The sequence below is a fragment of the Lepisma saccharinum genome, chromosome 1 (assembly GCF_977018435.1).
Source record: "Lepisma saccharinum chromosome 1, izLepSacc3.1, whole genome shotgun sequence".
NCBI classification, from domain to species: domain Eukaryota; kingdom Metazoa; phylum Arthropoda; class Insecta; order Zygentoma; family Lepismatidae; genus Lepisma; species Lepisma saccharinum.
Window position 1 is genome coordinate 199355079 of NC_139229.1, and position 14542 is coordinate 199369620.

The 14542-nt window shown below is 38.1% G+C and overlaps 1 protein-coding gene across 1 annotated transcript in view; it reads left to right on the forward strand.

Annotated features, from left to right (window-relative positions):
* Gyc88E (Guanylyl cyclase at 88E) overlaps positions 1-14542 on the forward strand; it is a 74746-nt gene that overhangs the window by 19009 nt on the left and 41195 nt on the right. Inside the window, exons 2-5 of the mRNA XM_083123100.1 lie at positions 3177-3353; positions 9896-10022; positions 11347-11501; positions 11747-11952. Of these exons, the coding sequence (XP_082979226.1) occupies positions 3186-3353; positions 9896-10022; positions 11347-11501; positions 11747-11952 (656 nt within the window). The 5' untranslated portion in view covers positions 3177-3185. The remainder of the gene's footprint in view (positions 1-3176; positions 3354-9895; positions 10023-11346; positions 11502-11746; positions 11953-14542) is intronic.

Here is a 14542-nt window from a genome sequence, read left to right on the forward strand (position 1 = left end):
GTTTTTGCCCAGGAAAATTTGAAAAACGTAGAGTACCCGACCCCACTTCGGTGCGCCCCTGTTACCTTCTCTTGTTCGAGAATATCTGCCCATTACTTCACACTTTTATGATTTTCATAAATATTTATTAATAATAAAGTTTGTTCCTCAGGCAAAACAGGCGTCAAAAGAAAAATATTAACAGCAGGCCCCTAGCTAAGCTTTGACAATGGGTGGGTTTCAAAGTCCGACAATCATTGCGCCGCAGACGATTTTTTTTTTGTTTGGGGATTTTTTCAATACATTAGTGTTTTATTTTAAAATTCAAATGTTTATTTTAGGATAATTATATTATGAAACTATGATCCGTTTCTATTATAGTATTTTATTCAATGGAGGGTTTGAACCCACTGAACCCCCTTATATACGGTCCTGATTAACAGTTATAGTAATACAAAGATGCAGCTTCAGATGTGTTTTGAAAATCGAGGGAAATTTAGGTCGAAAAAGGGAAATTTTACACTGGTAAATGGAAAATCCTGCATTCGGAGATTGGCAACACTGGCGTGATGTAGACATCGAAGCTTTCCCTCCAGAAAGTCAGCAAGGAATATAGAGTCTTTTACGCCGAACCTGCTCGGCGTCCGGCCGGGAAAGGCATTGAAAAGAGATGCTAGAACGAGTGTTGTGAGTGGAGCGTTGCAAGCGGATCGCGAAAAATAGCTATTATAATGCCATGAAGGTCAAACATATATGGAATTAGTCAAGTTTTACTTTATATTCACAGCATTTACGCATTTTTGAAATTTTAAATCTGGGAACGCCGGGCGTACGGGCGTACTATAACGCTACGCCACTGGTGAACATCATGTATATGTCTTAAATTACGTACATATTAAATGCACGCCCACATACTATGTTTGATGTACGAGTATATACACACGACTTTTTTCACGTCTGATAACTTTTCAAGATAGTTGGTAACACTGACTCCCACGGTGTTCCACGAAGGGCATTGAACACAATTGCTGTGCGTGTTGCATAGAGCTGACAGCTAAGGGGCTGTTGGCCACTATGCCCCGAAGATGTTCACTTCCCTGTGTGAACACTGATGCAAGCGGCAATACTTCTTACATTTGGCACCAGGGTGCAGCATATACAAGACATGTCTAGGGGGACTCGAAAATGTCTGTGCTACATAGTTGCAAACTGTAGCGAGAATTCGCAAAACCTGGCGGATTTTAAGGGGGAGAGGGCAATTTCCCCTAGGTCCTTCTTGTATTACTTCAAATAGCGTGATTTTGGGGGGAAATTGTTGAAAATAAATTGAACTGTCATTCTCACTTTTTCAATTGAAGAGAGAGGAGTAAATCTACATTCAGTACAACATTATTCTGAACACTAGTATGCGAACCGCACGCGACGCCTCTGCATAGGATCCTTGTATATGTATAATATTACATGGAGGAGGCGGTCATGGGGTTATAGCTATTCTCTTGGCCAGCTTTTGTTTCAAATCATATGAAAAAGTCATATATGAGCCTAATAATTATTTGAAAACATTGCTTTAAAAAAAGGACTGACTGTTGAATTTAGAAGTCATAATAACTAACTCATACACATGGACGTTCACAGGAATTTTTGCAGGGAGGGCTAAGCAAGGTATTTTTTTCAGGGGGCAAGCGAGGCATACAGGATACACCTCTTAATGGTGTTTTCCTTAAAATAGCTCACTCCTTCAGTTCGAAGTTGTCATGTTCCTGCAACGCCCTTATAATAATTAGCATAACTTACTGTGACTGAAATGAAATTACATGTGTGAAATATATAATTTTAAGTTGATATTCATTTTCCAGGGTGCATGGCCTCCTTCCCCTTCTTCCGGACGTCCATGACTTCACACGAACATTCTGTTATGATGCCACTTTTAATATTAGGTTTATTAAGAGCAAGTAGAGGAAAATTCATTCACAGGAATTATGAAGCAGTAAAGATGTTCGCTCTGCCTCGAGAAGTACCGTTGTTTTCGTAGCCGAGAGACCACTATTAGGATTTCCTTATTTCCTACTGGTTGCTTACATGGACATGGTAAGTGTGTCGCACGTCATTATGAGCACTGTTACGTGATTCGCGAACGTGGAGTCACGTGCGCAGAGAAGTTTCTACAAGCGTCACGCTCCACGTTTATGCATGCGGTGCCGCGTTTGATCGTAATACATCTTCGACAATCTTCAGTACTTTTTTTCCTTTCTAAGGCCTATCGTACACGATCGAAGTTAAGAACGACTGAGTGTCAAGCACGGTGGGACTACACTATGTTTGGTTCCTGTTTCCAAACGAGAATTCGTCTGCAGTGTTCGAGACGCCATACAGAATACATAATGTTTCAGAGTCTCTATCACAATACATTTCATAACATACGTATATGTAACTGTGTGCTGTATAAGACTTTCGAAAGAGTATGGGATACACTGGGAAAAGAAGACCAAATGATTCTGTTTCCTCAAACGACTGGTAGAACTTCAGCTTTGATATTTAAATATTGCAAACTTTATTATAAATTTTATTATTTAGATTTTTTTTAGGAGATTGATCACCCAAACCTCCCCCTTCGAAGCACCGCCAAGTGGAATTGAGAAAATAAGAATATTGGAGTCAAGAATTATGATAATCATATTTTCTAGGGAGGTGCTCAAGCCAACACCTTCTTATATACAAGGCCTACGCAGACTCTCTTGTTTACATGCAACGTCATCAGTGGTAGGTTATGGATTACAACACATTACCATTACAGTCGCAAATGTATATTAAATATATTGAAAATTATATTAGTTTGTATGTGATATTCATAACCTTTGTGGAGAAAATATAAATGCGATGATGATATCGTGTTGCGATGCATGACCTACAACTGATGACGTTGTATGTAAACAAGGAGAGTGTGCGCATGCGTTGTATTATACTATATAAGGTGTTGATCAAGCTCGATAGCTTCCCCGTATCACTGAGCTACCATAATGCTACGTGTAAAGGTCAAGAATTCCGCCAGGAAAAACTACGTACCTCTGAAAAATACTTCTAAGAATTGATTCCCAACAAAGAAAGTTTAAACAGTCGAAAAAATCTAAGTTTGGGGAGGGTATCAAAGCATTATTTGGCGAGTCATGACTTATCTCTCTTCTTTCTTTCTTATCCAGGCTACAGTCATGTACGGACTAATCCTGGAAAACCTAGCTGAATACATCCGGGTTCAGTTCGGCGAGGAGAAATGGGAGGAAGTGAGGCGGCTGGCTTCTGTGGACCAACCGAGCTTCAGCGTCCATCAAGTGTACCCAGAGAACCTCATTCCTCGACTGGCTAAGAAAGCTATACAGGTACGTGTTGGTTTTACTGACGGTTTGTTGCCGTACAACATAGATCATGTTTTACAACATGTAAAGGAGGCCAACTATTCTTGATAACGTTTCTGTCATTGATGCTTCGTTTCGATACCACGACCCCTTGAAACAAAATTCATTTTTTTTCCTGTGTGTGCGCAATCATGCATCACGTATTCAGGGCCTGGATAGAAATGCCTATTTAGAGAGCTCCTAACATCGAAACGAGACCTTAACGAGGAAAATATTATTTAGGAAGTAATTCGCCTTGATGGCTTATACACGTTGTGGAAGTTTATTCATACACACAAGATGATTCATTCTCTAGGAAATACATAAATTCCTGAAGAATTTTGAACTTTTGGTATGGTTCATTTACGAAGCCAACGCCTATCGAAGCAGAACTACCACACCCTTCAACGAAATGGACCGTACCGTGACCTTGAGGCGTTTGACTCAGCGTAGAGTGTTGCGTGTGCCACAAACACGCACTCAATTGAACAGCGCATGTTTATCGTATGAAACCCAAATCCTTAAATAACTATCAAACTTGAAAATTACATCCATCATTGCAATCACGATTCTGAACTGCTGCTTTTACTTAAACTGTTGCTATACTTTGCTTTATCGCTTGCTATTCCTCTTTATGCGTAACTTGCATCGCCAATTTTGACTAAAATTAAGCTTTTTCATTCTTCTTCTGTCTCTTCCCTTTGTTTATTCCACAGCGATATTCTTTGCATAAAAACTATTTTTGTTGTCCAACCAACTTTCCTCCTTTGTTATCTTATCAATGAACTGAATCATCAGGATCGCATTCACATTTCAAGTGCGTCCAGCTTTGCCTGCCTGAACAACGTTCCCGTACTTTCCTAGTCCTTGCAAGTTGTAATCGTAGTTTATTGAGTGTATAAAATTTCCATTTCACAATGCTAACTACTTCTAATACTCGGACATTATCAATGATAACAATTAGAATTTGGAAATTCCGTTTGCACGGAAGATGTTTGACAATGGACATTTCCACTTTTTTTCAGCAATTTTAAAAACTACACCCTGGAAAAATGACCCCTGCAAGTTCTTGCGCCTCTCTGCGTTCATTTTAAGGCCAAAACGAAACTTCCAAAGTTGCGAGGCTAGCGTTGCGCTCAAAACACGCCTCGCCATGTTAATACGTCACTAAGCTCGTTTGTCGTCTGCTCTTCGAACGTTCAGTATACTGGGGGTAGATCACGGAGAGCCAATGTGTTCAGCAGTTTTACAAATCTGTACAGATTTAAATAATGGAAGAAGGAGCGATAGTGGAAGGGAAAGCTATGCTTTGTAATGATCATTCTTCTATTAAATATTTCTGCTGCTCACGTGCAAGATAATTGAAAAGGTTCTGCTGCGTGCGTGTTCTCAGGTCATGCGAAAAACATTGCTTGTAAAATTGCTTACTCACCAAATTTTCAAAAATATATGTTAAACTTATAATTATCGAAATTTACCATAACCTATGTAGTGCAGATATTATTAGAATAATTAAATCAAGAAGACTTAGGTGGGCAGGCCATGTGGCACGAATGGGAGAGGAAAGAGGAGTTTACAGGATTCTTGTTGGGAAACCTGATGGTAAGAGACCTGTAGGAAGGCCAAGACGAAGATGGAGGGACAACGTTGAGATGGACCTAAGGGAAATCGGTAGAGATGGAAAAGAGTATATAGAACTTGCTCAAGATAGGGAAAGACGGAAGGCCTGTGTTGCTGCAGCCATGAGCCTTCGGGTTTGGGAAGGCTGGAGAGTTAGTTAGTTAGTTATGTAGTGCAAAATAATAATTTTCACATTCTTCATTTTATTTATAAAGCCTATTTTACTTTCTTTTCCATAAAGCAATTTCAGTTTGTGTTTCATTTCTGTTTCGCAAATGATAAAATATTTTTATGCAGATAAGAGAAAATACACTAAGAATATTACATCAGTTTAACAGTACATTTGAAAGCTTAGTATATGTGAAATTATTATAAGAAAATAATGTATATAACATTATATCACATACTGAAATGGTACGATAAATTTTGAATTTTGTACTGCGAAAAAAGCCGCCTCATCTCATTACCCTGAACGCTGGTTCACAATCTCACCACTCAGGATCTTAATCTCATCGTTAACAATCTCGTCTCGATTTATAAATATCCGTCTCGGTTTCGGAGGGCAATTTTCGTTCTCGTCTCAAATCTCGAAAAAATGCAATTAACAACGTATGCAAAGGCTTATCGTATAAACTTTCACAATACATAGAGATTATAAAGACATAAAGCTTTTCTTAATATTTTTGTTTGTTTGTTTGACCCCTCGTTTCAACGCTACGAGCCCTCAAAAACTTGATATTATCCTACTCATATATGCAAACCAAACCGCCTATTCAGAATTACAACGAATGAACTGCCGTTGCAATAATTATACACAAAATTCATGATTTTTCTGAGGAAGTCGCATGTTCCAGGTTTGACTCTCGACCTGGCCATGACTGTTCCTTTGTGAATGCCCTTTCATTGAAGTGAAAATTGTTAGGGGGTGGGGATGTGTGTTTGCTCCAGACTTTGGGGACAGCTAGGAGGATGCTTCTATGGCTAGCGTTCGTGTTGCTCACGAGACGAGACATTTCCCGTCTCATCTCATAAAAGAAGTCGGGATAAGCGAATGTTTTCGAAACGAGACGGGACACCAAAATTTCGTCTCGTCTCGTGGGCCGGTTGGTGGTGGTGGTAGTGTTGGGAGGGGGAGGGGTTCCTCCTGCTCCCCGACTTCGAATACTGCTTCTAGTCATTCATCTTCATTGTCGCGATTAGCCAAAAGTGGATAGAAATACGACGTTAGAGAAGTTACATACTAAGTTAACCATGCGTTCTCATCGTTGCGGTTAAATAAAGTGACGGAAAAGCGCCGTAAAAGTAGGATAAAGGCATAAATTTGCAATATAGTATATGTATATTAATTGAAGAAAACTGTACCTCCGCGTACATTTTTTTTTTACCGTATCGCCTCTTAGAGTGAAGAAATTGGCGTGTAAACCCAAGCGTTCTAAACTTATTGGTATTTTAATATTTGCGAAGAAAATATTTTGACGAAAATTATTGTAATTCCAGAAAAGAGCATTCTTGTAACGATAATTTCTTGCCAGTTAGCACCTGTGTATTGGCAATGAGCAAAGCTGTTCACGTGTTCAGCCATTGACTGTTACCAGTATTGCTTTGTCATCCTAATGGAAAAACCCTCTACCGAGTGGCTTAATTAGTAAATACTGCTATGTTGTGGCATAATTCATCACCAAAAAATGGAGCACACATTTTTGCACTGGAAGTTATTACGTAACAAATGACTATTTGCTGTCGCTTTCACTGTCTATGCTAAGTTTACGGGACGAGTAGAAGCCCTACCTGCACGCATTTCTAAGTGATGACGTCAGGCCAATCAGAGGACGTTTTCAAATCTGTGACGTAGGAGGTGAATTTCAGCAGTGTTAGAAGGCGTGTTTCTCGAGAACCAAGACAAATATCGCCGAGATATTTTGCACATCTCATTTTGGTGTCATTATCAGTAAAATGAATGGATTTAAAACGTTTTTCATGTCATAGTGGAAATATCCATTACGTGTAGCCCATTCTTGTCGCCTTGTAATCAAGGGGTCCCGGGTTCGTTACCCGGTAGAGGCACATAGTGGTTTGGATTCCACTTTAAAATGTAGATCCAGTCCCGATTAGCCTTACTGTGCATAAAGTGGACTTTTTAAACACCAAACCAAACATTCTTGTTTATTTATCTGAATGCTCCGTGTTCTCAAACCTTGCTTGTAGTCGGCGTTTACTCGACGATTTGCTCTTGCAACTCTGTTCCCAGAACACGCTTAAAGCAAGGCAGGGTAGTATTTTATGATTTACCTTCCAGCTTCTACTTTAGCCTTCTTCCTTATCTCATTATTTATAATTCCGCCAGTTCCCGCGGGATGCATTATTCTCCTCTCGCGGCTGGTTTGTGTGTTTTTTGTTGTTTTCGTCGTCCAACATGTGGAGCATTTCATTAGTGGCTAGTGTGATGTAAAACGTACTTTAACACTTTCTTAGGAAAAAAGGAATACATTTTCTACACATAATTTTAGCTTCAATTTGATGGTATGATGCAACGCTTGGATGTTTTACAAATTTAAGTTGCAGGGTTGTAAAATTACTAAGTATTTGAATAAGAAAATAAGAGTTGTTAGTTAATGGTAGGAATAAAGTGCTACTAATCCATTCTGTACAGTAGGCAAGACTTTCTGCTATGTCACAACTGTTTTCAAATTACTTTCAATCTTCTTAGCCAGCAACTCTTTGCCATTTTTCATTATTTTTTTTAGTTCTTTTCAGTTGCAACAAGTAAAGATAAATTCCCATTCTTACGCATAAGACTCTGTGGGCATTACAAAAGTGTATTGTTCCATTTATTTTAAAAATATATCCTTTAGTTTCGTCATACTTGTTAAATGAAGTATATTAGTCACAACATTCTGGCTTCAATATTTCAAATATTTTATGATAAAACTAAGCTGTTAACTGATACAACTTTTATGAATAAGATATTCCAATGGTAACACTATTACCGTAAGTCTTGTTTCCATGTTTAATAAAACACTAAAATGCTGACCGAGGTAAAATTTATTGTGAATCTTTGTCTGAAGAAGGCCCTGTTAGAGGGTGGGAACGTTACGTTTAGTGTCTTATTTTATAATAAATTATGCCTTGGTCAGCATTTTAGTGTTTTATTAGATATTTCAAGTTTTAGTTTAAAAGATAATCTTGGAAAATTTAAATTTTGCGAGGCACTATTGTTGATGTAGTAATGAAATATCCGACAGAGGACGTGATATATGATATGAATAGAGGCAGAATATTCGAAAACACTTTTCTGGAACTGAAGAGGGATTTCCTCCCCCCGAGGCAACGTTCTGCTGTAGTAAACAAGTGACACGCGCAGGCCGTTTTTTTCTTTATTTTGCTCATCAGCGTTTCTCGTCACATTTACGTGACAAAGATTCTGGGTGTTTTTCCCCAAAGCTGGTTGAAGGGTGTTTCATCTCGGAATTCTTGAAGTTTGCGGCGCTTTAATTTTGCCATCCCAGAGGACTCTTCTAAGTTATTTTCTCTACTTTTCGATTTATTTTCTACTAAATTATGACATTACTTGTATATGTAGTGGTCAATTATGTTTAAAGCTGTATGAGCTTTATGAGTAGTGTGTTAGAGTGAGTTGGAGTACAAAGGGAAAACAAATTAGAAACGGGACTTGTAAACAGCATATCGCAAAATTTCCATTAGGATAACATATGCTACTGATTACAAAAATATTCGTTTCTTTCTCTCTCCCTCTTTTATGTTCCATGTTAAAATACAGGGTGAGGCAAAAGTCAGGTTACATAGGTCCTGTTGAATTGCCCTCGCGGTCGCCAGACCTAACAGCCCTGGATTTTTACTTGTGGAGACACGTTAAGACCTTCGTATACCTTAAGGAAATTAAGAGCCTGTGCCATCTCAAAAGAATCATAGGCGCCATATCCCACATCACCCCACACCAGCGGACGTCTTACGCAACTGGAAGCGTCTAATTGAAGTATGCATTCAAGCGGATGGTGATGTACTGTAACTATAACTATTACATATCAATTATTATGTGTATGTTAGTATGAACGTTTCGGTTTTCCCACGTAACTTGACTTTTGTCTCACCCTATATATTCTTAAATAAACAGGTAAAATTTGAAAAACATAAATTTTAACGTTATAAAATGTTAATTTATATACGCATTCAGCGTCTTCGCAAATATACCTTTAATCTCTGTGAGTTTGACTTCTTGTTTCAAGTCCACTTTGTGCACATATAGGCTAATCGGGACTTCACTTACGGTTAAAAGTGGGATCCAAATGTACGTACCTCCACCGAGTATCGAACTTGGGACCACATCTCCATGACGACTTGTGTGTGTGTGTGTCCCATTTTGAAAAAAATAACCATTATCCTGAATCTTAAGGGATATTTCCGGGATTATCAATCTCAACTGACATGTTGTTGCTAGGCCCGGAGCAAGAATTTTATTTCGGGGGCTCAACCATCATGCAGCTGCCATCTAAAGGCGAAAAAGTGCGGGAGTACAAGACCTGAACATGAATTTCTCAGCATATTACAACTTATTGTATGCATTATTTCCAAAGAAACATTTGTAGGATTTCGGGGGTAGCTTTCACCCCCAAGAGCTCAGCCCTGGCTACGTGCCTCGTTGTTGCGATATACAACTGAACGGAGTACGAAGAACATCGAAGAATGTAAACAAATTTGATTTAAACGCAATACTAGAAAAATATGCTAAGGGCCCAAAGCGGATTGATAGATGTTCTGATTCTAGGCCTTCCTTTGCAATCTCATAACACTTGATATCTCAACTACAAGCAGCGTCTGTTGGTGACTACATGTTATTTTCCTGTTCGTGTATCTACCATGTCTAAAGTAAACATATCTTTTGCCCACAGGTTCTGGGTATCACTGAGAAAGAGTTATTCGATGGAATGGGCGTCTACTTCGTGGGATTCGTTGGGCAGTATGGATACGATAGAGTCCTCTCAGTGCTGGGGCGACATATGAGGGATTTCCTCAACGGTAAAATCTCTGATATCAACTGTTTGCAATCAGATGTAATGTTAAATTGATAATCATGAATAGTAAAGATTTCGTTGCTCAGGCTATAATGTGTTGAAATTAGTTTCTGCATGTTAAGATAACTTTTATATTCATTAAATTCGGCTAGAAATCGAGACACTTTTTATCAAAATAGTAGAATCAGTTTGTACATTCAAGATAAAAAACATTTGTTACTAATATTACTAAATAATTATGAGCCTCTCTTAAACATATCAATCTACAAGTTGTTTAACACATACAAGTGAATAGAAATAAACATAAATCCATTCAAATAATAGTATTTAAACATTGTATTTTTATTTAGCCTCAAGACTATAATCATTAACATCTTATAAGTAAATAGCTAGCTGCTTGCTTGCTAATAAAACTGAGTGAAAAGTGTAATGATAAGATTTTAAAAGGTTCGTTATTTTACATGTATTTATCAGCAGTCATTTTTTTCTTATTTTGCCATCTTCATAAATTAACTTATAATCTGTAATTTATATTGACAGTAAACTGAGCATAGAGCACGTCATATTAATTAAACTTAAAACGATTTTTTGAAACGCAAACAAATTGATTTGTTTTAAAATTATAAATATATATACAGCATTTGAGCGATACAAAATTATACAGTAATAAGTTAATTAAACATTTGAATAACTTTCAATCAAATATCGTTCTTACTATAGTGTGTGCTAGTTATGTTTTCAGGAAAGAGATATATTGGTTTGAGTTGATGTCTTAATTCCACTTTGAGCACAGTAAGGCTAATCGGAACTGGACCTACAGTTTGAAGTGGAATCCGAACCACTATGTGCCTCCACTGGGCATCGAACCCGGGACCCCTTGATTACAAGGCAACGACGCTACCACTGCTCCATCGGAGAGGCAGGAAAGAGATATAGTATAAATTATTAATGTTACTGATTGGAATGTCAATCATGTTGTAGGAAGGAGTAGAACAATGAGATAATTTCGAAATTTAACTGATATAGTAACGAATATGAATCGTTCCAAATGTAAAAACGATAGTGAAAGTTTACATCAAACTTGGATTGAATAAACACTCATTGTCAGTAATAAGTTAAAATCTTATTTTTTGGAATATTTGATATTGTCTAGTTGTTAACATTACAACTGTGGCAATTGTAATCAATTCACTTTAATAATAATAAGCCTAAATTTTTCTTCTTATTTTGTATTAAAATGGTGTAAATAGGTTTTTTGTCTTTTTCCTTCGGTTACCTTGTTTGTTGTAGGCGAGTGACTGTGTTACCCTGTTTCGATTTGCCCTCAGGACTGGACAACTTGCACGAGTACCTCAAATTCTCCTATCCGCGCATGAGCGCTCCTTCGTTCATCTGTGAGAATGAGAGTAGCGAGGGATTAACATTGCATTATCGTAGCAAAAGAAGAGGCTTTGTGTACTACACAATGGGACTAATTAGAGAGGTGAGATGTAAAATTATTCTCTATTTATGTGGTCTTGCCTTTTTACATTGTTACATTTAAGACAGCATTTCTTATGTACGAGGGTTGTCTAATAATTATCAGGATTGTTTTATCATTTGTCACTCACTACAAGATCTAGAAAGAGGCCCAAGATTTGTAGATCCAGCACTGGCTATATTTCAAGTGGTGTGTGTCGGTTGAGTGTGAAAGCCCTCTCACTAATTGCAAGCCGTTTTTCCCTCCAGGTAGCCCGCCACTTCTACCACACCAACGTCCAGATAGATCTTGTGCGGGAGGAGATTCTGTTCGACACTGTCCACGTGACCTTCCACCTGAGCTTCGACAACAGGGCCTTCACCCAGACCACTCTGACGCTCACGAGAGAGGAGAAGCATCTACCAATCAGCGCCTCTGTTCTCTTCGAGATCTTTCCCTTCTGCATAGTGTTCGGGTAGGTTGAAAGGTGGACTGTTTCTACTTTCTATTTTGATTCTCTTACGTGATGATTAGAGATGAAACAGACTGAAAAACAAACAGAATGAAGTACCCATGCCTTTACTTAGGATTCTAACATTCGATCTCTGGCTTCGTAGCACGTCGAGATAACAACTCCGCTATGAGAGTTTGTTGGAAGGTGAACTGGGCAGGGTAAATTAACTTTCTTGCTGTTGTTATTATGCCTACCATTTCTACATGACATTTATTCCATTAAAATGATATAATTAATAGTTTATTTTTCTTAAACACGCCGAGCAAAATATAGCCACAATGCGGTTCTAATTCAAATATATTTCACAAAAGTACTCTACAATAACAAAATAATTAACAGCCCATTACAAAAAATTTACATTTAAAAACTATTATTTCGTATTATATGTTTGAGTATCTTGTATTCAAACGCAATACTCGTACATTCAATACAACATGAACGAACCAAAAGAGGGGTGATTATGGGACACATAATTATCTTAAGAATTCATTCTCCTAAAAAAATAGAATAGTATAATTACTTTGTAACATTTTTCTATTGTATGCACTCAAAATGCTTTTCTTGAATGTACACGTACATACGAACGGCTTGCATTGTAGAATTATACCTCTTGTAGTATTCAGTTGTTACAAGAATTTGAACACACATTTTCTGTAGTGTTTTGGGAGGACACCAACCCCCTTCATGAGACATTCATTTTTATGTATTTATTTATTCAACCAGTATAGTTGTGAATATCTTGGACATAAGGCTTCGTTCTTAGATGTCCAGGACAACGATTAAGGGAGTGTGTGTTCTCCCAAAATGTTACATCAAAAAGTGTGTTGAAATGCTTATAACAATTGTAACTTACAAGAGGAATGACTTTTTTCAACAGCTGAAACCTCCTTTATAAATTAATCCTCAACAGGATGAGTTGAGGTCCCCATCACCCCAGTCCCCTAGACTAGAACTTCATTTGCTAATGCAGAAGTAACGAATGTAATTTAGACAATAGAAAATTGAATTTTTAGCTTCAGCAAATGACATAATATTTTGAGAATTCTTACCATGTAATTACTTCGGACAGATCTCCCACTTCTTCTATATCTTCTTTCACAACAATGATGGGTACCAGTTCGGTATATCGGAGACACATTTCTTCATTTTTACAGAAGGAACTACTTACGGAAATGAGTTTCTTTAAGGTTTCCAACGTTCATCGAGGTATTTTTTTTTCGTCCTGGAATCTATTTGACCGGGAAATCATGTATTTTTCAAGAGAAATATCTCACCGACGCACAAGTGCCATTGCTTTCGCTACGTGAACCGGATGCTGCATACGTTTGATGACGTAACCGCCTGTCAGTGTTTCCAGCCCCCTTTTTTTTAAACTATGCTTACCTAACCAAACCTAACCTAACCTTATCGGAATTGGTTCGTGGGGCTATCCGTGATTGGTTCGTGGGGGCTATCCGTCAGCTACCCGTGCATAATGTACAATTTGCACACGTGACGAACATGATAGTAAGTATTTCTCATTGAAGAAGGTTGGAAACACTGCATAGTCAACCTGTGCCCGCCATATTTTGTGTTACGAAAGCGATAAAAGGAATAACAAAAACTGCTCTCTATGTGAAAAATTGTGTTTGTTTTCGTGTTGGCATAATGGCACCTTGAAGTATGTTCCGCAATACACAATTGGCAAGTAAGAACCATGCAAGATACAAAATATCCGATTTTAATGTGTCTCCGATATAACGAACTGGTACCAGTGATGTTGTAAATACTTATGTTTATTGTATCATATGTTCTATTCAAATCTTCTCTGCTACGGCTGTACTGGACACGTGAATTTGGACATAATCTGCCATTTTGCGATTGACCTATCCGCGCGTCCTCTGTGGTCTTGAAATTAAACTTTGCAATATTTTTGCAACTGAACTTGCGGCTGCCTTTGACCGTGTTTGGAGGATGAAAGCGGGTAACGCCCGTAATATAAACAGACCATGTTTCATCGCGGCACCAGTAGAATTTCCAGGGGACAACGAGATGGAAGAAAATTTACGTCGATGTGCAAGAGCTCGAAGACAAGAATTCCTTCATATATATAGTTATTCAAATGTATTTTGGGTATGTCTCCGTAGAATGGGCCACAATCACAAAATCTTTTAGTTACTTATAGTTTCTGTTTGGTTTGATGTGGTTTGTAAGGGAATATCCTTCGAAGAGTGAGAAGTGAGGTTTATTTTTTCAGTGTATTATATATTATACTAGCTGATTGACCAGCGTTGCCCGGGTATTTATTTATCCCAATATAATGAAATCTAACAATAGTGTAAAATGAACTTGAAGTTGAACGGCATTGGGAGTGTCACTATTCATCTCAACGGCCCCGAAAACTATGGATTCCACACTAATATCGGTCGTTTTCGATTATTTTTACATGTCACCCCTTCCTACCCCCACCCCTAGGGGTGCCAGGGGTGTCTTACCCCCACAGTATTTCTTTCCAGATTGCAAGTGATACGTGTTCCAAGTTTGGTTGAAATTGCTCCAGGCGTTCGAGAGT